Genomic DNA, 24968 nt, shown 5'->3' on the forward strand with positions numbered 1-24968 from the left:
AAACTATGAGAAAAATTGTCATTATTTTAAATGTCGAACTTTATATTGCAGACACCAAAAACTCTATTCCTTACTTTTATTCAAGGTCCTTATAGGTGTTATAACCTGTGATTCTTTAAAAAACAATGCTAGCTTTCGTGTTCCTGTGAAAGGTATGAGAGCTCACAAACTTTTCTACAATATAAATCTAAATCTCCCTATGTGGAAAATGCAAATTTGCACAGCAGTTAATTCGAACCATTTAATGTACAGATCTACATTTTGCATACTTGTAAAATATTTACCATTATTGTCATTGTTAATTTTTATTGTTTTAATTATTATAGTTGTGTTCTTTTATGAGCATGCATTAATGATTATTATGATACTCTCAGCAATGCTACGTGAATTTCCTGTTAATGTGAACGTCGTCAATACTAAAGAATGATGTGGCAAACCTGACATTTGAATCCTGCTAATAAGTCGAACATAAATATAAAAGAAAGCGTGAGAGAAGTTTTAAGAGATGATGGTGAAATTTAAGGATACAAAAGAGGACAAAATGGAAGATAATCAAGAGTTGAAGAGGATAAGAAATTCGAGAGAGCTTTCCACATTTATTTCACAGATTCTAATCACAAACATAAAACAATGCCAAACAGCATTTATTAATGTACACAAATTAGTAATGTTAGCATCCTTTATTAACTTCCTGTTTTATATCGTCTAAAGCTTTCTGAACCAGTTGTTGTAATTGTGGAGGTAAGCTGTCGTCTTGTACCACTGTACATGTTTGCGGTGGGACAGTATCTTCAACACAGACGCCTATAAATGTCAAAAATACAATCATTTCAAAATTATAATCTTTCTTCACTCTTTTAACACTTATATAACCACTGATAATCACTGATGAATGTTATTGAACACGTAATAACTACTTCATTGTGTTAATGTTAAAAAAATGTTGATGATAAATTACCTGGCTGATTACTCACGCTGGAACTCATTAGGATTCAGAGGATGACGCAAACCATGTCGAACCTAGTCAACCAGATAAATTATCATCAAAATTTCTAACATTAACACAATGAAGTAGTTATTACTTGTTCAATAACGATCATCAGTGATTATAATCTCTAAATGAGTGCAAGTAATACATGCAATTAATGCCCATATAGCAAAATCAGTAGGAAGGTATGCGAAATTTTGGCATCATTCAAAACGATCATGGAAGTCATTGAAATAGTGTGTACCAAGCCACTAGGCCACTTCACTCACTCTTCAATCCATGAAAGTTTAGTCACAATAATTTTTGCGGAATAGAAGATGGAAGTACAATAGCGACTATGAAATTTGATCCCTAGGTTTTCACCCATCAAATCAGGTAGACCTATTTAATAATTTCTAAGATAATAATATCGAATGTAAGCCAGCTCCCAAATATTATAAATGTCGGACAAGAAAAAGTCGAAGACTGAATCTTTCTAGCTCAGTTGGTACAGCAACTAGCTACATACTAAAATATCCCGAGTTCAGTTCTGGGTGGCGACAGGACTTTCTCCATTGCCAAAACTTTAAGAATGGTTCAGTATCCACTCGGCCTCCTGTTATATTGAGGACTGGGCTTTTACCAGGGATAAGAGGCAGCCGGAGCATGGTGCTGACCACACCATCTCATTATATGGGCCTAATCACGGAACTCTAGCTCCATACTCTCCATATGCATTCACAGTGTGTAAAGGGAATACAAAAAATCTTCTATAATCTCTCTTTAACATGGAAATAAAACACACCTTTTACCGCTGTTTTACTACTACTGTCACTGAAACTAGGGCAATTAAGCTATCATTTGATAATGGTTATTCATCATTAACCAATGATTCTTTGTATTCTATGCTGTCTTGTGCATTCGATATAGCACACTTTGTAGTTTACGTCCACCTGTCATGCATGCATTACAGTCATATGTTTGCTGTGTTCGCACTCTGTCATCAGTGTTTGCACTTCATTGTTTATATCATTACTTTTTATCTGGCCAAGCAGCAATTCACCATCTCATAATAAACCTCTGAAATTCTACAATTTTTTTAAATCTATTCACAGTTTCTGGATTATTTCGATGTTAACAAAGAGAATCTGACAAACACTTTATGAACAGCTATACCTATTGCCAACTCACTTTACAGTCAGTCGCATTCAATGTCATCAGGCTTAATTTGTATAATTACAGTAGTCACTGGTAAACAGTTCACCATTACTTCATGAAATGCCGATGACGTTTGTCTGCTACCCACTCAAAAAGTCTGTAGAAATTTATTTTTATGTATGTACTTTACATTATGTGAAATTAAATCTGGTTTCTCATCCTCAAGAACCTTTATCAAAGTTTCTTCCATGAATAAAACTGGCAATTTCGAAAGTTATGTCTATGGTGATCTCTGTGTTGCGTCTCTAACTTGCTGATGAATGATACATCAATATGTAATAAAATCAAGGAAATTGTCACATTTACAGCAATTATGATAAATCCGTAAGATGGCCTGTCATGATTTTCGCTACATTTATAGGAAAGGCAACAAGTTCTAATAATGACAACTTAAATTAAATGACAAAAGTAGTGCAATCGCATTTTTTCTGTCACATACTTTTAACACCAACTAGGAAGCTACTGTTCTTAGAGCCTAATCACCAGTCACAAACCCTTTCTTTATGGCTAGTAAAGAGAAACAGATTACATATATCGTATTTTCTAGTTCAGTTGTCAGTAAATAAATAAATTTTATCCTTGAACAGGACGCATTTCAAATTCATCCTATGTGCACGCACAACACGCATGTCAGCTATCTTGTTTAATTGGGCATTTACATGATATCCTGCAACATTAATAGCACGTGTCATAATTTCCATGTTCCTGCGCATCTTTGATAATTTTAAGTTTCTCGCTTCAAGTAAAGAATTGCAATCTCATACTTTTAGTGATACTTATTTTCAGAATTGAAAACATAAAACGCACAAACTATACACTTATTACACTTGAACTTGATTCTGACATGTGTACTGATAATCCAAACGCCATTTAACAATGTTAACAAATGTAATACCTGCATGGGAAGATAATGGCATGCGCTACTACCTTAAGAGTTGCGCAGAGGAAAAATTGGGCAATGTTCCCAACTTCATTTCGAATAAGCCATGCACCCGTATTTTTTACTTGTATATTTCAGAAAAAAAGTGTGCGGGGTATTTGAGAAAATACGGTAATCACATTTAATGGGAAATGAAATTCTTAAATTTACACTTAGTTTGAAACTAATACACTTCGTATCTTGCAAACAGTACCTTTTTCTTATTGATACTTATCTCTTAAAGAAGAAATTATGCGAAAAGTGTAAATTTCGAAGACATGATCCTAAGTGTGCTGTGCCATAAAAAACGAGTGTTTTAAGATTCTTTGGAAAATGACAAGAAGCTACTTGAGTTAAATAAAACAAATCTTGTGCTAAATGAGCTCTGAGCCGAAAGAACTCTGAAGATTTATGTGAGATTATAGATACGCTCTAGCTGTAAGTCAAGCTGCTGCTAGTTTAGGAAATCGCAATTTTACAAAGATCACTTTCAAGAGACTTTTTAAGAGTTTTATCTTGACAAAGTTTATGTTGTTCACAGTTTGAAATCTCCTAATTTTAATGCAAAAGTTAGTTTTGGTAACTGCATGCTTCAGTATGTCCACAATTAAATTATCGACCCATAATTCATTTACACTACAAATAAGGCATGATTTCATTTAAGTGGAGATATATCGGCCTATTCCCAAGATGTAAGATTTTGGGCAACAGAAAATCCCCATACTACACAATACATTCCATTGCACGACCAAAAAGTAGGGTGTGGTGCAAGTTAGTACTCTTTTCTTCTTTTCTTTTTTGTGCTCGCTGAAGAGCAAACTACGCACTTTTTCAACAATAGGGTGTCCTACTCTCCACACTCAAGTGTTTGATAACAGTAAAATCAGTTAAGAATAATGGCCATTTTGTTCTCCTAATCTCAGAGAGTGTGATTTTTATGTCTGGGAGAACTTAGAAAATGTAATATAACAATATGCATACTTTGCAAGAATAGAAACTGAGATCTAGAATGGTCTCAGGAATATTATAAATAGAGCTCCATAAAGTGTTCCAGAATATCATTTGTCAGTGTGAGTTATATATAGACTAGGACATCATTTTCAACTGCTATAAGGTGATTTTAAAGAAAGCATTTCAAGCAGTTCTTCTTCAGTCTGCAATCTTTAAAAATCATAACGAGAGAATTCAGATCCTGATGATGATAAAATTTGGTGATAGAAGACGTACACAACGAAACGTGTGCACACTTTTTAACGACACTTATCCAAATCGACTACCTATTTCTGAGTCAACTGTGAGTAGAGAGAAGCAAAATTCAGAACATATGAACATGTCAAAGACCTAAAAAGATCGTTGTCTGTTAATAAATTCTTGTTTTATGTTGATTTCATCAATAAAACTGCTTTCAAGTAACGATAACCATAGTGCTTCTGCATAAAATGAATGAAGTACTGCACAATGATACAAAAAACTATGGGGTGTCATTTAAAAACGTTCTCGATGATGTCATAACTTGAATAATAGTCGCAAAAATATTTTGCTCCAAAAAAATATTTCTTTTTAAATACAAAGTTTGATGTGTCTGAGCATTTATTCAAAATCCCCTCATTCAATATGAATTGCATTATGCATTACTTTTGAAAACCCAATATGTAAATAATTCTGCATAAATTTCCATGATACAACTCTTCATACTTATTGGATTTGCTGATGTGATACAGATCTCCATATGATGCATTCTAAGCACACCATTAGCTGAATGGCTAGAGAGTCAGTTTTCACACTGGTAACCCGGGTTCTAATTCCGACGCCAACTGAAATTTGTGGTGTATAAAGACAGTGTTTGGTGGTAGGTTTTTGAGGGGTACTCCCATTTCCCCTACTGGAATTCCACCATAGCTCCATTAATCATCATACAGTATTACGTAGTTTGCTTCCTATGGTGCACCAAAGGCAATGCCTTCATGGCGGCTGAATGAACTACAAACATTGGTGCAGTGCACAGCAGATGTGGACACTTGGGTGAATGACAGAAGTGCCAGCCATAAGTTAAAAAAAAAATTGCATTCACTTCTAATATTACATTGTTTTTCACGAAAATCAGTATCTAAATTTGATGGAAATGAAAAGCTATTAACTACAGTCTATAATGAGATTCTAATTGTATTACTAATAAACAACTAAGTCTTACAGAAAATCATTCGAGTGAAAATAACTTATGCGCAATTTCTCTCGAACAGAAAGTTGATGTTTTGTCTCACAATGAAAAGCAGGCAATCCTTCAAAACAAAGAGCAACCCAAGCTCTGTTTTGCTTGGTTTTTAAATTATATGTGGCAAGAACTGTACATTTTTTGAGACTTTTAAATGGTGCATTCCAGATCTTTCGAGATCTTAAGTTTCTCCATGTATAATTTAAGTACGTAATTTCACTATTATTCTATTTACATAATGGCAAGTTTTGTAAATTAATTTCGTGAAGATATCTTTAAGCCGTAAAAGTTCTGCATTAAAAAATTTTTTATTGGATATATAATTCTGTAGACATCAATTAGCTTTTAAAGGAAACTTAAGCCTGTGTGCTATTATTTCCATAATGATTAAGCTACATTAGTTTTTCAAAGCAATTGTATATTGGTAGATACTTTTATGATCTAATTTTTGTTTGAAGTACTTGTAGATCTTGATTACACAACTTTTAACACTATATCACTACGGAATATAAAGTATATTGTACATATGCTTTCGTGTGAACCTAGTTAATTAACATTTTTTTATATTTCGAAGTGAAGTTCTTGATTGGTAGTATAAATTAATATGCAAATAGTAATTCATTCCTTTGCCATGAATGTTTTTGGAGACATACTGTCTATATCATTTAATTAATCATTATACTTAAAAAAAGAGTCAGCATTTTATGTTATTTTCTCAAATAAAAAAAAAATATTTTCTTACTAAAAAGGGTTAATTTCATGTGCATCATTCCTGGTCGAACTGAATCGTAGATACTAAAAACAAAATTCGTCCAACAGGAGACACTACTGTATACAGAGGGACAGACAGATAGGCAGCTTGTCCAAAACTGCTTTTTTAGTATTAGGGATGCTGAAAATAAGTATTTTTGCGAAAATTTTGAAACCTATTTTTGCCAGCATCAGAATACTTTCTCCAATGATAAAAAAAAAGTTTGGTGTCTATCAACAAATTTTTTACGCTCTACAATTAATTGTCATAAAACCTATCTTACAAAAATATATTTTTAGTCACACTTAATATTCAGTGAATGTCTGAAAGAGCTATTACATTTACACAGTTTCATTCGTTTTTAATATTACACAAGCAATTTTGCGTAAGGACGAAAGTGAGAAAGAAGAATGCTATTACTGGTACTCACGATAGACCTATAGTGTTACCAAACAATACGAAATCTACAAAAGTTTCTTTGGGATATATAAAATTCATATTATAATGCAACCAAGTGTTCAGCCTAGAGATGAACAAAACTAACTGCCACTCTCGCTCATTGTATTCGTTGCACTTGTCTTTCGAGTCTTGTCTCGTAACTCTTGTGTGCTTCGAGTCTTGCTCATCATTCTCGAAATAGCATTTGGATGACGTGAAAAGATTTCATAACTTTGAATAATATACATAATTGAAATAAATAACATTAGAGATGTTTAACTGATACAAAAAGACAACGCAAAACAATATCATAGTTATAAAAATGTTCTGGCTCTATTATAAGATATTACCTATGGTTATATAAATAGAAAAAAAAATTCTGAAATAAATTTACATTTCTAAGAAACATAAAACATAACGTTAAATAAAGCGTTAATATTTTTTTACTTGAGATTGTACACTTGATCTTAAACATACGAAAAAAAAATTCCTAGCCTTTAATAAGGGCCTAGTAATTAATTGATTGTTTATACATATATAACAGTTGCCAAAACAGATAAAAGTTCATTCTGGTTTGTGAGTATAAACAACTGTGACGATCAAGGCTGCTTGACATTCAAGAGTAGACCACTCCCAATGTCTTGAACGTTTGCTTGATTTACTCACAAACAGACTTTGCATCAACGATGTAGGCAATATTGTCATGCAGGTTTTCGGCTTTGCGGGCGCTGTTAGTCTTGATGTCTCGCTCGTTATTCAACTCTAGTTCAGCCATATTGGCAAAATACCGATCTAAACGTCTTACGTGATTCCTGACAACTGAATACTCCCCCCCCCCCCCCCCACCGGAATAAGGATAAATGGTACATTGTTTCCCTATGTACTTAGATCCTTATTCCGTGGGGGTATTCAATTGCAGAATGGAGAGTTCATGTACCATCAGACTTATCAATCTACGAGAGATCAAATGTAGAAGATGGGTATTTAGTAGGAGGTATCCTTTTAATAATGATGGCAGTAATACAGATGATGATGATGATGATGATGATGATGATGATGATGATGATGATGATGATAATATTAATGGGACGAAAACATAACATTAAATACGAAAGTTATGTGATCACCTCTAAATCAAGTCAATGCAGATCAGAAGTCATATGCTAACTACAGGTGATCAAGCATTATGCATAAAAGCTGGTCCCTTTTCCACACAGTACACATATGTTGTTGTAAGACTATTTTAATAATTTTTGCACTCATTTTCTGCAGAGGTCATACTACTGTCGACTGAATATCATTGTGGCCACTTATTAGCCACGTTTGGTTTACACAATGGAGTGTTCAATCTAATTATAACAATGTGTTATTTCCATTTTACCTTTGGCTGTGTCTTCAGGTCTACAAGAAGACTTCTCAACGTGTCTGCTAGATGGATGTTGTCGAGGGGAAGACTTCCGTGATTCACGCCCTAGGACATCTTGTGATGATGGCTTGCTGATAGGAGACAGCTTCTTTGATATCTCAACACTATCCGTTGTGGTGATATCATCACTCTTTAACACAGGAGAATCTTGCAAGTCTGAAATATAAAGAAATTCGAAATTCGTCTTAAATTGAAACTTACAGAAGTTCAATTCTTTGTAGCAATTTTCAAGTTCATGCTTCAAACTTACAATAATCAACCTTATGATATTAATAACCCACATAATTTGTGTGACAGATGGGTGGATGGATAGACGAGTGTATGTATGGATGGATGCACTCACGTTGTGTGTCTATGTGTATGCTAGTGATGCACTCTCCTTCCGAGTCTGAGCCATCTGCTCGCTCTGGAGACAGGATACGCCCCACATCTCGGTCCACTTCAGAGCTCGCATAGCCCTCCAGCAGCAATTGTGAAGGAAAAGCAGCCACACGTCCACCACACTGCACAGCCTCCTCTAAGTCAGAGATGCGACTTGCCAGGATTCTGCACATCAAAGTACATACTGGGAACGGATGTAACTAAGAAAGTAAAGTTAAATATAGTATTACTGATGGTCTATCATTACAAAGCACAAAAATGTAACACAACAATTTCCGAGTATTAACGCTCGTCTCCACTAGTAAACATTTAACATGTTAAATGTTAAATTGTTTACCGTTAACATCCCAACATGTTGATTGAACATGTTAATGCTAATTTCATTCTTTGTCCGCACTGTTAAACATGTTAAACTTGACTTTCTTTGCGTAGTCCACCATAAACAGTCTATGAGATTTTAATGTAGATAGTGTCTTATTTTCAAACCTTGGACAATGAACTCAGATAATTTGGCTTTTGTAATTGCCTCTATTGCTTGTTACAAGGCCTTGAAAAGGAAGAAAATGAGAATGTGGGTGCGGCAATATCTTCACTATGCAGAAGACATTCTAAACGAGCTTAAAGTTGAAGATCGATTTGGATTCAAAAACTTGCTGAGAATGTCAGAACACGATTTTAATATAGTGCTGCAAAAATACTTCCTGTTACATCAAAGAAAGGCACAATTTAAGAGCAGCCATGTCATCTCAATTAAAAAAATTACAGCGCTATTGATTGACTATCATAGTACCTACGACATAAGATGTTAAAGGAGTGGGTAATATCGTATAATTATTCTTGCCGAAGTTTTACGAATGTTAACATACATCACCAAATACGACCATTACTGACATCAACATAGCATTAATGTTTAGCTTATGACGAGAGTGCAAAAACTCTCTATTGTATTCAGAGAACAATTAAATAATAATTCCAGTTCTCAGAAACAGTCGGCTTTCTTTGGTTTGTCTCTGTATTCTTTTGCAGACACATCTCACAAACAAGGCCTTTCCATCAGTGCATTAATGTTATTCTAACGTATTTTCTTTTGTCCAGTCCATTACTTCGAACAACTTACAGCCAACACCAAAGACCAATGATAGTATAAAAATGATCAAGATACGCGCCACAAAATCAGAAGTTAGTTGTTGCTATGGAAACTGTATGAACTTTGCCGAACTGTACCGACACTGCACGAGCAAATGAATTGACTTGACACGTTTTCCATTGCTGCTGGAAAACACGCCAACATGCTAAAGTGTTAACTTCAACATACTCAGCCAACATGTTAAGTCAATTGAGACTTGAAATGGCCATATACATGTTAAATTCAACATGTTATATTTAACATGATCTACATGATTCAACTTTTCTTTCAACTTTATGCATTCAAGCAATGCATGCAAGATTGATATTTAATATTAACTAATATAATATGTAGTGAAGATGACGTTCAAAATGGCACACCATGTAGATACAAAATCTTCTTGCATCTCAATTGAACATATGTTTTAAACTTGATTCTTTCAATATTCTTCCTAGATTGCATGCATACGCACATGGAAAATTGAATTGTGTAGATGCAGCTTAAGAGAAGCTAAAATTGTACCATAGGATATAATTTTTTAACTTAGTTATTTAATGATGCTGTATCAACTACTAGCATCAATGGAATTGGTGATAGTGAGATGGTATTTGGCGACATGAGTCCAGTTAAAATGAGTACGGTACAAAGTTTACAAAGTACAAATAAAGGAAAGGAAGAAATAAGAGGATGATAAATGGCAATACAATCAATTTTTATTTCTTGACTGTGTGTGACATTGTACCTGTTTGCTTTCTTTTGATGTGCAAGAGCTAACGTTTTATCTCCTAGGGCCTCTAAGAGAGCGAGACACAGCGATTTCATATCTGACAGAGTAGCAGCAGTGTTGGGTAGTTGTGCTGATGTGCCTTTTTCCAGTAGTTGTTGCACTGAAAAAAATAATATAGTCTATTTAAAAACACATGGTTCGCTCCCATTGCTTGGACAAAAACACACTAAATTATTAAATACGTTACATTTCTCATATTAATTTTAACAGAAAAAATTAATAAATTTTGTAAAATTCAATAAAGATCAAATCTCACATTTCATTGGAATGTAATGACTAGTTTCATTACTTTGATTTTGTTACAGACACTGTTGTTTGCCAAGCTTTTTATATGTCTCCTTTATCAATGATTGTTCTAATCATTACAGACGGAATTTTGTATTTGCTGGTTATGCTCACAATTCAATCACTGCCTCAAAATCACTAATAATATTAACTCTTCTACAACCCTTTACCCACTATTTTCACACTTGTAACTCGTTCTGAAGCCATATATAGCGTAAAATAAAAACACCACTTTAATTGCAAACAGTCAATGAACTTGATAAATAAATCATGATTTAAGTCTTCAATAACTAATATTGTAAAGACTGAGTTACAGGTACTAAGATCAGAACTGACCATGTGACTCACAACACTACAAAAACATTCAGCCGTGTGACCCAATGCTCGAGATTGTGCAATGTTAGTCATCCAGTAGAAATGAACCAATATATAATCTGACAAAAATGACTATTGGTAAACTAATAATGGCAATCGAATTTATCAGTATTAGAGAACAATGGTTAACAGAAATGACAACAGTTGAAGACGACAATCTAGCTCCAGTGTAGTTAAGAATGTTCTCTTTAGTCATTTAAATTACTGACACCATAGACAACATTTCTAATAGAATACTATATGTTTAATTGATATAAAGCAGCGGTAATCAGCACAGTGCACCCTCGGGCTAGTGTCTCTTACCCGCGGATAAGAAAGGCACTAGCATGCATCCGTGGCTACTGCCAGGTATGCAGTCCCCTCTCCCTTCTGCACGACAGAGCATAATTTGTTAATTTGTTACACTCCTTATCCTTTACTCATTTCAGTCTGTGCTGATGACCACTAATATAAAGGATCCTCCAATAAGAGTGTCATACTCTTAAAGTGAAACAAATTGTATAAATGAAAGAGATTTATTTAATTATTATTATTTTGAAGGCAAAGGAAGTTTTTAATAGAAAAGAAGCATCTTCTGCGGACCTCTGGTAAAAGAATTAAGGAAGAGACTAGTGAAGTGTTTTGTGTGGAATGTGACATAGCATGGGACAGAAACATGGACATTACGACGAAGTGAAGAGAAACGACTAGAAGCATTGAAATGTGGATATGGAGAAGAGTAGAGTGTGGACAGACAGAATAAGAAATGAAGCTGTGTTGGAAAGAGTGGGTGAAGAAAGAATGATTGCTGAAACTGTTCAGGAAGAGAAAAAGGAATTGGTTGGGTCACTGGCTGAGAAGAAACTGCCTACTGAAGGATTCATTGGAAGGAATGGTGAATGGGAGAAGAGTTCAGGACAGAAGATATCAGATGATAAACGACATTAAGATATATGGATCATATGCAGAGACTATGTTTTCAATTTTTAGAGGATTGAAAAGTTGTAATACTATTATATCTACAGCATTATCTATTGGAATTTAAACAACAATCTATATGCAGATACAGTCAGAGATATAAAATATCAGAGATAGATTTAGAGTGGTAAGCAAACCTTTTTTATTACAGACGAAAATATTATCACTCAAATCTCAAAGCATGCAATATACTAGTAACAATGATTCAACGTTTTATTCTTAAATACTTGTTTGTTCTTATTATTGCCTAAATTAAAGAATAATTTAAGTCGTATGCAGAATCAGGATGCGTCAAACATGCAAAGTAAGTAATTTAACAAAAGGCAATAATCTAATTTGCATAGATAATTACTTCTCAGTCTGCATATAAGAAGAAACAGAATATTTCATCAAATAAAAATCCGGGCTCTTGACATACAAAGGGCTATTTTTCAGCCAGAGAGCAACACAACAATGCTCCAGAAACTTTCTTTGTAAATTGGTCTATCTGAAGTAGTGTTTAGAAACATCACAATTTATTATAATTGGTTTCGTAAGTGTTCATTATTCAATTTCAAGTATTTTACAAAGATCACAAAGAGGTAAATGAGTACATATAAGATATTTCTTTCCTTCATAATTTAGTGAAAACTGTTAGCACCAGAACAAATGGTGTTTACAGAGACAAGATTGCCATACCAACAACTGATGTTAACTGACAGTGAATTTTACCGACAGGTTTTAGTTGGTTATTTAACGACGCTGTATCAACTACTAGATTATTTAGCATCGATGAGATTGGTGATAGCGAGATGATATTTGATGAGATGAGGCCGAGGATTCGCCATAAATTACATGGGATTCACATTACGGTTGGGAAAAACCTCGGAAAAAACCAAACCAGGTAATCAGCCCAACCAAGGATCGAACCCACGCCCGAACGCAACTTCAGACCGACAGGCAAGCGTCTTAACCGACTGAGCCACGCCGGTGGCTTTTACTGACAGGTGTCTGTGTAAAATTGCAATACAACCTGATTAAAACTCTTTTAATCATTCACGACAATTTTTCACAATGAGGAAGATTCACCAAACTTAGTGATATACTAATAGATTCATTTTTTAAAATTGCATTTGTGAATGTGCCATCGAAATGCTAGTTTTAAAGGTGCATTGCTTAATTATTTTGCTAGAAAAATAGCCCTGGTAATGTGTAATGCATAGAACAATCCCATTTTCTTCCCCCAAAAAAAATAAAAACCCAAAACCACTTTAAGTGTTAGTGAACCAAAACTCACCCTGTTTGTGTGACATGACCATGCCGGTGTTGTTGTTAGTGCCAAGCTTAACTGTGCCTTTGCTGCGTTTCTTGTCCAGCATACTCTGTTAGTAGACACACAACTACTTACTACAGGTTAAACATAAGAAGCTATTGTTATTATCTAAAGATTAAGTACAGAAAATAGTGTATGCTTGCAGAACACAATTTAGGATTAGAATTTCTGATCAGTTCAAAATTTAACTATATCAATTACAGTAGAACCCTGGTAATTTGAGCCCCGGTATATCATGGTTCTGTGTAATTCAGGCCGGTCTTAAGAAAATTAAACTTTTACATAAAACTAGAGTAAAATCCCATTTTTATATGTTGCTGGCATGTACGTTTTTTGCACTTCCGAATGTGTTACATTTTGAACCTTCTTTCAATTTTCCATGTACAATACAGGTAAAATTGTCTTACTTATGGTTTTCGTTCATAATGCACAGAAATAACCCTGGCCTCAGACTATTAATACATTTCTATTAGAGATTGACAGATACCGTTAGGTTTCGAGGAGTGCGCTTGCTGCTTCTTTGTTGTCCCTTCACTAATTGGAATCACGTGTCAATCAGTTGTACAGTGAATACCATCTTTTCAGAAAAATATTGTTACAGTACAGTAATCCCTACCCAGCGACAGTGGTCACCAAAATACACTTAAGTAAAAATACACATTTTAAAGCAGTAATAGGCTGACCATTGTTGTAGACGGTACTGTAGTGAGTGCACCTATACGTTACTTCTAAAGTGATTTACAGTAAATTTGTGTTTCTTAATGTTTTAATTGTGTACATTACAATGAGTGGCAGGAGTAAGAGAAAATTTGTCCCATTGAATGAGAAACTGGAGGCTTTGAAAAGACTAAACAAAGGAGAAACATCAAAAAAACTTATTGCTGAGTATGGAGTTGGTGAAGTGACAGTTGGAGATTGGCGTAGAAACAGAGACAAAATTGAGAAGTTTCCATCTAACAAGTGCTCGGGTAATTCGTCATTTGAACGGAAGTCATTGAAGAAATCTGAGTACGAAAAAATGAGTGAAGCTGTTCATTTTGTTTACTCAACAAAGACAAAAAGAAAATCCAATTTCAGGGCCTATTCTGCAAGAAAAAGCGTTATTTTTTAGGAATGAGTTAAAAGAAGGTGAGGACGACTTTACTGCAAGTTCAGGATGGTTGGATAGGTGAAAGAAGCGATACGATGTAAGGCAGCTTGAAATTTGTGGTGAAAAACTTCCTACTAATTCTCAGACTGTTACACAATTTTGTGAGAAATTAAAAAAAAATTATACAAGAAGAAAACCTTACTCCTGATCAACTGTATAACTGAGATGAAACAGGACTAAACTATAAAATGCTTTCATCTAAAACTCTAGAGCCTCAAGAGAAGAAAAGGCTGCCCCAGGCTACAAGAAATCTAAAGAGAGGTTGACGGTTCTTGTTGCATCGAATACAAGTGGAGACCATAAATTGAAGTCATTGGTAATAAACAAGTCTGCTAAGCCTACAGCTTTAAAAAATATCACTGTGTCTGTGCTGCCTGTTGTATATGTCCACCAAAAATCCGCTTGGATGGACAAAAATATTTTTAAGAAGTGGTGTTATAGTAAGTTAGATATTACATGTGTCAGACAAAATACATATTGTAGCCACAAAGATGAGATGTAGGAACTAAGTCACGTGAAAGCATTATAGTGGCTAATGATGCTGAAAACATTTATTTCCGTGAAAATCTAGAAATCGATTTCTTGCAGCATTAAATTTGTTTTTATTCTATAGTACGTATCATGAAAAAGTAAGAATAAATGGTGTCATGCAAGCATCACACATTTTCTTATTATTAATTTTGCACAGTAACTAAAAAAATGTTTCTTTTTTATAAAATAACGTACCTTGTACTTAGAGAGCGCTTGATTTGACATTTCCTTCTCTTCCTCTGCTTGCTGAAGTCTCTCTTGCAAATACCTGCAACATCATAAAGCAAACTTGACACTAGTGTTTAAAAATTGATCTACTGCTACATTAAAAACAACAATCAGACTTATATTGAATACATAAATATTCGAATGAAGAAAAATCACAACCCGGAAAAATGGCCACCAAGGAAATTAGGCATATCATCATCATCATCATCGTCATCAAACAGTAGCATAGCATCTTTAAAAAGTTAAACTTCCTGCAACGCTATTTATTTCTAATAGCCGAAGTTGTCCACCTAACGACTTTTGATCTTTCAATGTCTCTTTCCTTTGTTTGATCGTATTCAGTCTTTTGGTAATCTTGCACTGTCCATTTGTTTAACACGATATCTCAAGTTCATTTTATTTTCTCACATTTTTTCAGTTTGTATGTATTAAATTCATATGTTAAAATTTAATGCTCTATTAAGGAATATCAAGCAACCAACTGTAGGAATTTCATTTTAGAAGACTCAATCTTTCTTTCTTGAGTTCTTCGCAGTGATATGTTGGTTGTAAAAACTATTGTTTATAATGAATCGGAAATTATCTCAATTAGTTATAAAGCAGATTATAAAAAAGAAAATTATTTTAACCTAACCATAATTTAAGAGCTGAAAATCAAAATTAAAGATGAAAGTATTCCTTAAAAAATTGTTAATTGATTCCTGATCTACCTACAAAATCTGCTATTGCTACGTTCAGATTAGTTACTGATCATGATTGCCTACGCAAGCATCTTCATAAAATTGGTTCATTAATTTCTCCAAATTTTTCTTATGCACTAAAGTAATACAGTGAAACTTCATTTATATGTTTTCTTCTGAAGTCCCAGCAAAATACCTATACTTTCCATGTTAATTTATTTAAATTATATCTTTTTCACACTTATACGATCGTATTTTAAACTCCAAGAGGGACAAAACTTCATTTATGCGTTCTAATTAAATTTTGCCTGAAATAGGTTTGCTCTGAAAATGTATTTATTCGAAAATACCGTATTTACGCCACTGAATATAATACGCACACCAATTTTTATCCTAAAATACGCACCTCTGCTAAAACCACTCAAGATTAAAATTAGGCCTATATTAATAAGACAAGTTATAAAGACACTCCTTTACCTCCAGCAATACATCACATTCATTTTCATTTGCAGTATCAGTTCCAGGTTGGTGTCAGAACATTGATTGACAATGACTAACGTCATGCTACTCTTTCGTGAGTAATCATTGGCAAATTATTTTGGTTTAATTAAAGATGCGCAATTGTTGACAGTGTTGTTGTTGTTATGTAATGGCGAGACGTAAGGATTCAATCCATGAGTCTTCTGGCATTCCAGTACAGTTCTGAGAGGTTCTTCGTCTTCTGGAGATTAGAATCCAGTTTTCGGCATCGAAGTAGATGTTCTCCATTCATTTTAGTGCTTTGATCCTTGCAGATGGTGCAGTGTTCAGAGTTATAAATTTTCATGTGATATAGATGTGATGCTAGATAGTCATGCTCAATGTTTAGTCGGAAGGTTGCTATTTATTTTCATAAAATCTCACAATGAAAGAAAAAAATGTTATTAAGTAATTCTAGTAGTTAGAAATATTATTATTAGTGACTGTTGTCAAAAATGGACAAGAAATTACGAATGAAAAGTCCGTAAAAGACGAGAAAACATGAACTCGGAGTGGCCATTTGTCAGTTATTTCCCACCATATCTCGTAACATAAATAGAGCATTAATTTTAATTTGTTCGAGTCTGAGTGTTTGAGAGTGAATATAATATGCACCCCAGTTTTCAAGGAGTTATTGCCCTAGTAATATCTATTGCAATCGTATTTGAAGTGTCCACTGCAAGAATGATGGATGTCACTTTCTTGTCGAAAGTGAACCAAGACTGTCAATGCATAGCTTAAGACATACAGAATGTACACAGAGAGTTATATGGCATTAACACTGATAGTCATTGTTCAGTAACGATCGGAAAATCACAGTTAAGCTTTGAGCGCTAAGCATTTCAAACTTGCAATTGCTTCTCTTGCAAAATGTATTCCAAATGACATTCTTGCAGTGGACTCTTCATTTATTATACCTCTATATAATTCAAACTTCCGAGGAATACAATTTTACCCAATTAATCAGATCATTATTTTGATCACTAAGAAGAATTGTAATTTTACTAACATTTTGTCAAAAAAGATGCTTATTATAATCAAGTAAATACAGTAAATTACAGGTTGCCGAGAAAGACAAGGTAAACAAAAATACAATAATAACGGGAATAATAATTTAGGATTTAAGTATACATACAATAAATGTTGAAAAAAGAACTAAATTAATATGATCAGAGATCAAAATAACATTTAAAATTGTTGTCGTCGTCATAGTTCAAGATTTACTTTGCTGCAGAACTTCCAGACAGTTTATTCTCTTAAAAATTGTATTTAACATTGCAGTTTCTCTTTAGTTCATCAGTTCTCTTCATTACTCAATGATATATAACTTAAATAAAATACAATAGAAGAGCTAAAAATGTAACTCTGTTGACAAGTATGCTATGAATACAGTAATAAAACATCACCTGTTTTCCATAATTAATGCATCAATGTCAACCAGCTTTTTACTGTCCCCTTTGAGAAGGGCATTGAGTTCGTGATTCAGACGATGCACTTTGCACTTGTAGGCATCTCTTTCTGTCACAAGCTCCTCTTTTTCATCCAGCACAGCCTGCAAGTCTGCTCCCAACTGTGTGCACTGCAAACACACAAGCAGGAAGATTGTTTCTGATATTTCAAAATAATGTTAAAAAGTTCAAATAGTCTACATGAAACACGTTTTAAATTCTTGCTTTGTAATGGTGCAGTACTAAACAAAACCGGTTTCCAGGTGTGCATCCAATTGACAGTGAATCAGTGTATATCTGTTTAATAAGTTTCAAGATCTCCTCACTTCATACCATAAAATGGCACGTATTTCAGGATGGTACAAGACATATATTGAATATTTGGTAAGAATGAATATTAGATTGTGACCAATGTGTGTTTTGAAAAGCATTTCCACCCGAAAATTCACTGGTTTACAAATTCTTTTGATTCAGTTCTATTACATTACACATCTACCTCAGGGCACTGTCCTCAGCACAACTTTATTCAATATTTATATAAATGACTTACCCTCCTTATTAGAGGAATTAAACATGAAAACAGCACTATTTGCAGATGATATAGTTTTGTGGACTTCCGGATCTTACAGACATAGAGACAAAATTCACAATTCTGCTCTTAAAGCTCTAAATCAACTACATGAATGGAGTACATCAAATTTGATGACACTCAATTTAAGCAAAAGTAACTACCAAATATTTTCACTCGGTAAAAAAGAAAGAGAATTCAATATCCAATACAATGGCCAACATCTTCCTAGGACTTATGAATCCAAATATCTTGGAGTTATTTTCGATAGTAAGTTAACATGGAGCAACCATTTGAAATACATTTCTGAAAAAGCTCGTAAAAGATTCTCCCTTCTAAAAAGACTAGCAGGAAAGAAATGGGGATGCTCTAGGAATACTTTGAACACTACATACAAAATGTTTATACAGCCAGTGCTGACATACTGTGGAGAAATTTTAATTACTTCACCTTTCATATTCGACATAGAATATGTTCAAAACCAAGCTCTCAGACTCATTACTGGTGGAATCAAAACAACTCCAATAGATTCTATGAGATTCCTAACTAATATTAACAGTATCAAAATGACAATAGAAGAAAAAGCACTGATTCAATATGAAAAACTTATCAGATTACCAGGAAACAATTGGCATTCATACAGTCCTCTCTGTAGATTGAAAACTCGGTGAAATCATTGCAATAAGTGAATGTCTCAGGAATCTTCTATGCCACATCAATAAATTTAGGAATGCAGTTATATTGTCAGACTCCAAAACAGCTATTCTATCAATCGTCTCTAAACACACACCTTCATCTCAAACAGCAGAAAAACTAAAATGCTCTCTCAATTAATATCACTCAATAAAAGAATTGTATTCCAATGGATACCATCCCATTGTGGAATCCTGGGAAACGAGAATGCGGATGCTTTAGCAAAGAAGGGCAGCACTGCTACTTACAGACCTGTTACTAAATCTACGCATTACTCTGTGAAGAGATTTATTAAATCTACATACTTAGACTTCAACAAACAAAATTTGATAACACAATCCCAAGAGAATGGAACTCTCTGCATCAAAATCCACAGTTAATTCCCGATTTACCACGAAAATCGTCTGTAGCTGCATTTAGATTGGCAACAGGCCATGATTGTTTGGCTAAACACCTGCATAGAATTGGAATAAATCAGTCTCCTAACAGCCCATTGTGCAACTCAAACCAAGAAATGGATTCGGAACACCTCAAAATCTGTGCTTCATTGGCTGGGCATGATAATATCTTTGAAAAATATTGGAGTGCAAGAGGTCAAATGACTTTATTGTCAAACGCCTGGCATTAGAAAACAACAACAACAACATTATACAGAGTTTTCCTTTTTTATTAAAAGTAACCAAAAGCCAAGAACATTAGATCATGGCCAATATGTATTGTGAAAAGTATTTCCCTCTGAAAATTCATTGTTTTATAATCTTTTTTTATTTTTTCTATTGTATGATACAAAGCTGTTTTGTTTTATTAAAAGTAACTAAGAACCAACTATTATTTTTAAAGTATAAAGAATAACCTATCCATTTCCTACATTTTAATAGTCATTAACTCATATGTTTTAGCACTTAAATTTCATAATGTAACAAGTGTAAACGTTTCGTTGTTCAATTTTTGCATAGGTTTGAAGGCAAAGAATACAACAATTTTGTTGAATCACCTGTATGTATCTTATTGTGCTAATATACCGTATATAAGCAAATACTCCACGCCATCTAATAATTCGCACACCCTAATTTTAGGGAGAAAATTAAAAAGGTGTTTGAGGCAAAACAGTACCAACCTTATTTCAAATAATTCGCGCACCCAGTTTTTCTTTGCTAAATTCCGGAAAAAATATGTGCGGAGTATTCGAGTATAGGATGGTAATTCTTTTTCGGAATGTGGGGTAATGGGGTAAGTTTACTGCTTTTGCATGTATGTCTGCTTATACTAGCATATTACGCTAATCCCAAGCTAGGTGCATTCTCATCCATATTGGCCGACTGTGCTAAGTTCTGCTGTGTATCCAGGGTTTTATACAGGCAATGCCATATGCATCTTGGACCAGCGTCCTCTGCATGTCACTGGCCAGTGATCAGAGAAATGCTAATGAAATGAACCAATAGTGAACTGTTGAAGGAATGACATTGAACCTACATTGGGGAAATACGAGACTCATGAGAAAAAACACAACTATAACCTTGTCTGCCATCATAAATGTCATTATGAATTTTTCATGAAAACCTCAGGCCTGACCTAATCTATTACCGTATTGGCCCGAGTGTAAGCCGCACCCGAGTATAAGCCGCACCCTTAATTTTAGAGGGAAAGGAGAAAAAAAGAGAAAAATTGAGTGCAGAATGAGAATAAAAGGAAAATTGAGTGCAGTGAAATTTACCTGTCACATTATCCAGTTACAAAACTGTTTACACTATTTAAACACTTTTTCTTCAATTACGGTATTACGTGGGTAAATCACCAAAAATACCGGTACAACTAATCACTGTCTTCTCCAATGTCACTGCTGACTTCACTACTATCGGTACCGGTATTTATTTCATCACTGTCACTTTGTTCATCACTCTCCGCCCAAAGTACGTCGTCCTCACTGCCATCCAGAGCATTAGACACGCAGCATTTCTTGAAGCCTTTGATGATTGAATCTGGTGATATCGTGTGTCATGAAGAGAGAATCCACTCACACATAAGGCTGACAGATGGCTTCTTGATCTTCCCAGATGGAGTGAATGCATGACCCCCTTCTAGAAGCCAATCCGAATACTGTTTTTGGAGATGGTCTTTAAATGGCTTGTTCACGACGACATCAAGCACCTGCAATTTTGATGTCATACCTCCAGGTATGACGACTAGGTCTGTCTTCAATGCAGTAATTTTCTTCTTTACTTCGGGTGTGAGGTGACCTTTAAAGGCATCCAATACTAACATAGCCCTCTTACAGAGCAGCGCACCTGGTCTGCGATTCCAAACCGTAGCTAGCCAGTCCACCATTAGTTCGGTTGTCATCCATTCTTTCTCTTGGCAACGAATCACTAATCCCTTAGGTAAATTCTCCTTGGGCATAGTTTTACGCTTCAGAATAACGTACGGAGGCAGTTTTCCTCCATCTGCCGTAACCGCCAGCATCACAGTGATTCTTTGTTTTTCATTTCCAGTTGTTCTCAATGATATGCTTTTCGCCCCTTTATTGTCAACTGTCATATTGCTCGGCATGTCCCAAAATACGGGCGTCTCGTCGGCATTGTCGATCTGGTGTAATGGGTAAGAGTGGCGCTGACGCAATTCAATGACGTGCCTCTGGAAGTTGATGAGTTTCTCAGTAAAATCCTCTGGCAGTCTCTGTGCTAATGAAGTGCTTCGTCGGAGAACAAGGCCACTTCTACGCATAAACCTGCGGCACCAACCTATACTCCCATGGAATTCTGTCTGTGGAATGTTTAGGGTCTTCGCTATTTCCAACGATTTTACCTGGATTACTTGTCGAGAGATAGGCATCCCTTCTTTCCTTTTGTCTTGTACAAAGGAAAGGACCCTACGTTCTAGTTCAGGGTATTTCCCGGCCTTGGGTCCTCTGAAAGATTTTCTGGTTGTATTGGCATTTTTAAGTTTATCCTCCGAGGCGATCCATCGCCGCACATTAGACTCATCCACACTAAACTTTTTGCCGGCTTCTCTATTAGATGTACTCCTAGCATGACGAATAACTGCAAGTTTGAAACTAGCGTCATAACTGCGCCAAATTCCCAAGCTTGTTGAAGCTTTTCTTTCTACGTTTCCGCTCATGGCTGAACCCGTAGCTACGTACAAACTGTTTTAATCTGTTCTACCATACAAAAGAGTACGATCACTGTAATATGAAGACTGGTACATTGTTGCGTCATATACCATACGACTGCTGACAATTTAAAACACGAGCGCGTGGCATTGTTGCTCCATTTCAAAATGATAAAATTACCGGTAGCAACATGCGCCACATTTCAAGTTTAAATTTATCGGCCGCGCAAATAAGCCGCACCCCAACTTTTCGAGTTTGAAATTTGAATAAAAAGTGCGGCTTATATTCGGACCAATACGGTATTACAAACATACTATTTTACTACTATGGATTATACTGACTGTGCTTGCAGTAAATTTCTATATTTGTTCATGTGACTCAGTATTCTTAGAAGCTAAAGTTCACCTTGAGGCTGAGAGTCTCGAGTTGCTGTACCAGCTCCTCTCTTTGATGAGCAGGAAAAGCTTGACTTTCTCCCACACTTGCACCTGAACGCTGCTGTCCCAATCTGATCCGAAGAACCTGAATTGAGAACGAAATACTTTTTAAGAACTTTTAAGAATCTTAAAACACATTTTATATAATCTTAGCATGCAGGCTTTCACAGCCGGTGTCTAGTTGAAACAGAGCTTCCGGGCTAAGATGCCGTGGTCTACTGGTGCTGACATTACCAGACGTTTCGTCTACTTCTACGGCAGACATCTTCAGTGGTTAGGTATCCTCGGTCGAACATTTTATATAACTAACGAAATATATTTTTTATTAAACTGTGAACAATTTTAATCAATAAGTATCATATATGAAATATATGGTATGGATACAGGTAGAGCCTTCTTACATAAACACACACAGACACACAAAAGTTTCACATTTGTTTACCTTGATGTCTCCTTGTGCATCTCGAAGTTTCTGTCGCAAATCTTCTACCTCAATCCTTAACGCTTTGTTTTGTTCTTTTGTTTCTCCTAAAATTTGTGCGAGACTGCTGCCTGTCCTATTTGAATCCAAACCATCAGGGTAAAACATTTGACGGCTGAAACCCTGTAACATGTAGCATAAAAATATCTACATTAATTTATTGCCATTATAATTATTAACTTCAGGAAAGTCTAAAAATTATAAACGAACAATAGGTCCTATTAAATATCTTCAGACTAGTAACTGGACATGACTGTTTGGCAGCACATCTCTTCAGAATTAGAATTTATAGATCACCGAAATGCGTTCTCTGCAGAGGAGAGGATTCAACTATGAACTTGCAGTAAATACTAAACTACAAAACTATCAGCGTTTCGGACAAAATTGTTAATAACATTACAGATGTTTACTGGCACGTTAGAAAACAAAAGGAGAAAATCCAATATCCTGAGCATTTCATTATTTAATTTTGTTCACACAAAACACTGATTAGGTACACAGTGTAATTTTGCCTACGTATGTACGTACATATTTCTATAGTCTACTGTACTTCAACAGAATTGAAAGATCTAGTCAGGGAAGGGGACAAGCCACAAATCCTGTTATGTAGTTATTTCCTTATCTCACTGGAACGTAAAGAAATAGGCCTAATATCTTCAGATTAAACTTAATGACAACATATTATTCCAAAGGTATAATTTTATTTACATATGTAAATATCTTAATAGTGGCAAATTCCCTTATCTGACTAGGCTCCTCAATTCATTTGTCAAGTTTCTTGCATTTATCTCCCAGAAGTTACTACTTTCTGAACCGCCCTAGTAAAGTTTTTAACGAAAATATAGTCTTAGCAATTTTGCTAAATAATGCTTAAGCCGAGGCCTCGCGTTTAGGGAGATTCGGTAACGTGTTGAACCACAAAGTGTGGGAATAATGTTTTGTAACTTTGGGTACACTACTGATTTTGATTTTAGTGCATTTGAGGGAATTTACTCCATCGGTTTCCATTCATAGTTTTCTGCCCAAGGGCAGGTCTTTCATTGCAAACCGAGCAAACTCGAATCTTTCCATCGATTTTTGTTACCGATGAGGCATACCATATCATGAGACTTCTTCTTCAGCATCGAATATCGGTCTTGAAGTTGTTCTGCCATTAATTTGAATTGATCTCTTTCTGTCCGACATTGATCAAGTTCTTTGCTTAAAATTAGCAAAGCCTCAGCCTTACTCTGGAGTTTACGACGTAGTGCAGAGTTCTGTGAAAATGAAGCGTGTATGATAACAATTTCTGTTAAGATTCTATTACTTCATCATATAAACTTTACAAAGAAAAATTTGTCTACTTACCTCGCCCAAGAAATTTTCTACATACTCCTCTACACCTACTTTTCCTCCTGGTATATTTGACATAATTCACTAAATGCCAACAAAAACACACAAAATCTTATTATTATGAACGAAGTATGATAACAACATACACATACGAATATATTTTAAGGATCAGCTGTTAAACAACAGACATCTCGACATCTTTTACATTTCAAATAGAAACTACAATTCAGTGGTACCAAATACAGAATATTACACTAATGTCAAATATTCATATTAGGTTAAAATTGCATAGTTATTTCTAACCAGAAACGAGTACTATACTATCTAAAGTTCATAAACTAACTAACTGAAACTCAGAGGATAATTTTAATCTTTATAAGTATTTTGAATATTATAATTATTTTAATGTAAACTGTTAGTTTAAAAAATTATATTGGCATTATGATTCTGATTTAACTTCGTACGTGCACTCTTCCGTCATTCCAAAGAATTAACATCACCAGCTATGTTCAGTGTCGCCAAAGTAGCTGTTTTCCCATTAGATCGAGCGTTTTTTATATTAATTTGGAGAATAAAATGTATCAAACTCCTAGTAGTCATAGTCTATTACTGATATAGAGACATAGTGGTTGATTTAA

At 34.8% G+C, this 24968-nt stretch overlaps 1 protein-coding gene across 1 annotated transcript; it reads right to left on the reverse strand.

Moving 5' to 3' along the window:
- Positions 1-582: 582 nt before the first annotated feature.
- Positions 583-24554, reverse strand: LOC138710732 (coiled-coil domain-containing protein 149). Its single transcript, XM_069841805.1, has 11 exons — positions 24346-24554; positions 24096-24254; positions 22960-23121; positions 22486-22602; positions 17669-17841; positions 15031-15103; positions 13119-13203; positions 10181-10325; positions 8275-8477; positions 7887-8087; positions 583-804 (listed from the first exon to the last, which is right to left on the reverse strand). Exons 1-11 carry the CDS (start codon positions 24406-24408, stop codon positions 671-673), a joined length of 1515 nt encoding a protein of 504 aa, XP_069697906.1. The 5' UTR covers positions 24409-24554; the 3' UTR covers positions 583-670.
- Positions 24555-24968: the final 414 nt, after the last annotated feature.

Source organism: Periplaneta americana, chromosome 12, assembly GCF_040183065.1.
Source record: "Periplaneta americana isolate PAMFEO1 chromosome 12, P.americana_PAMFEO1_priV1, whole genome shotgun sequence".
NCBI lineage: Eukaryota > Metazoa > Arthropoda > Insecta > Blattodea > Blattidae > Periplaneta > Periplaneta americana.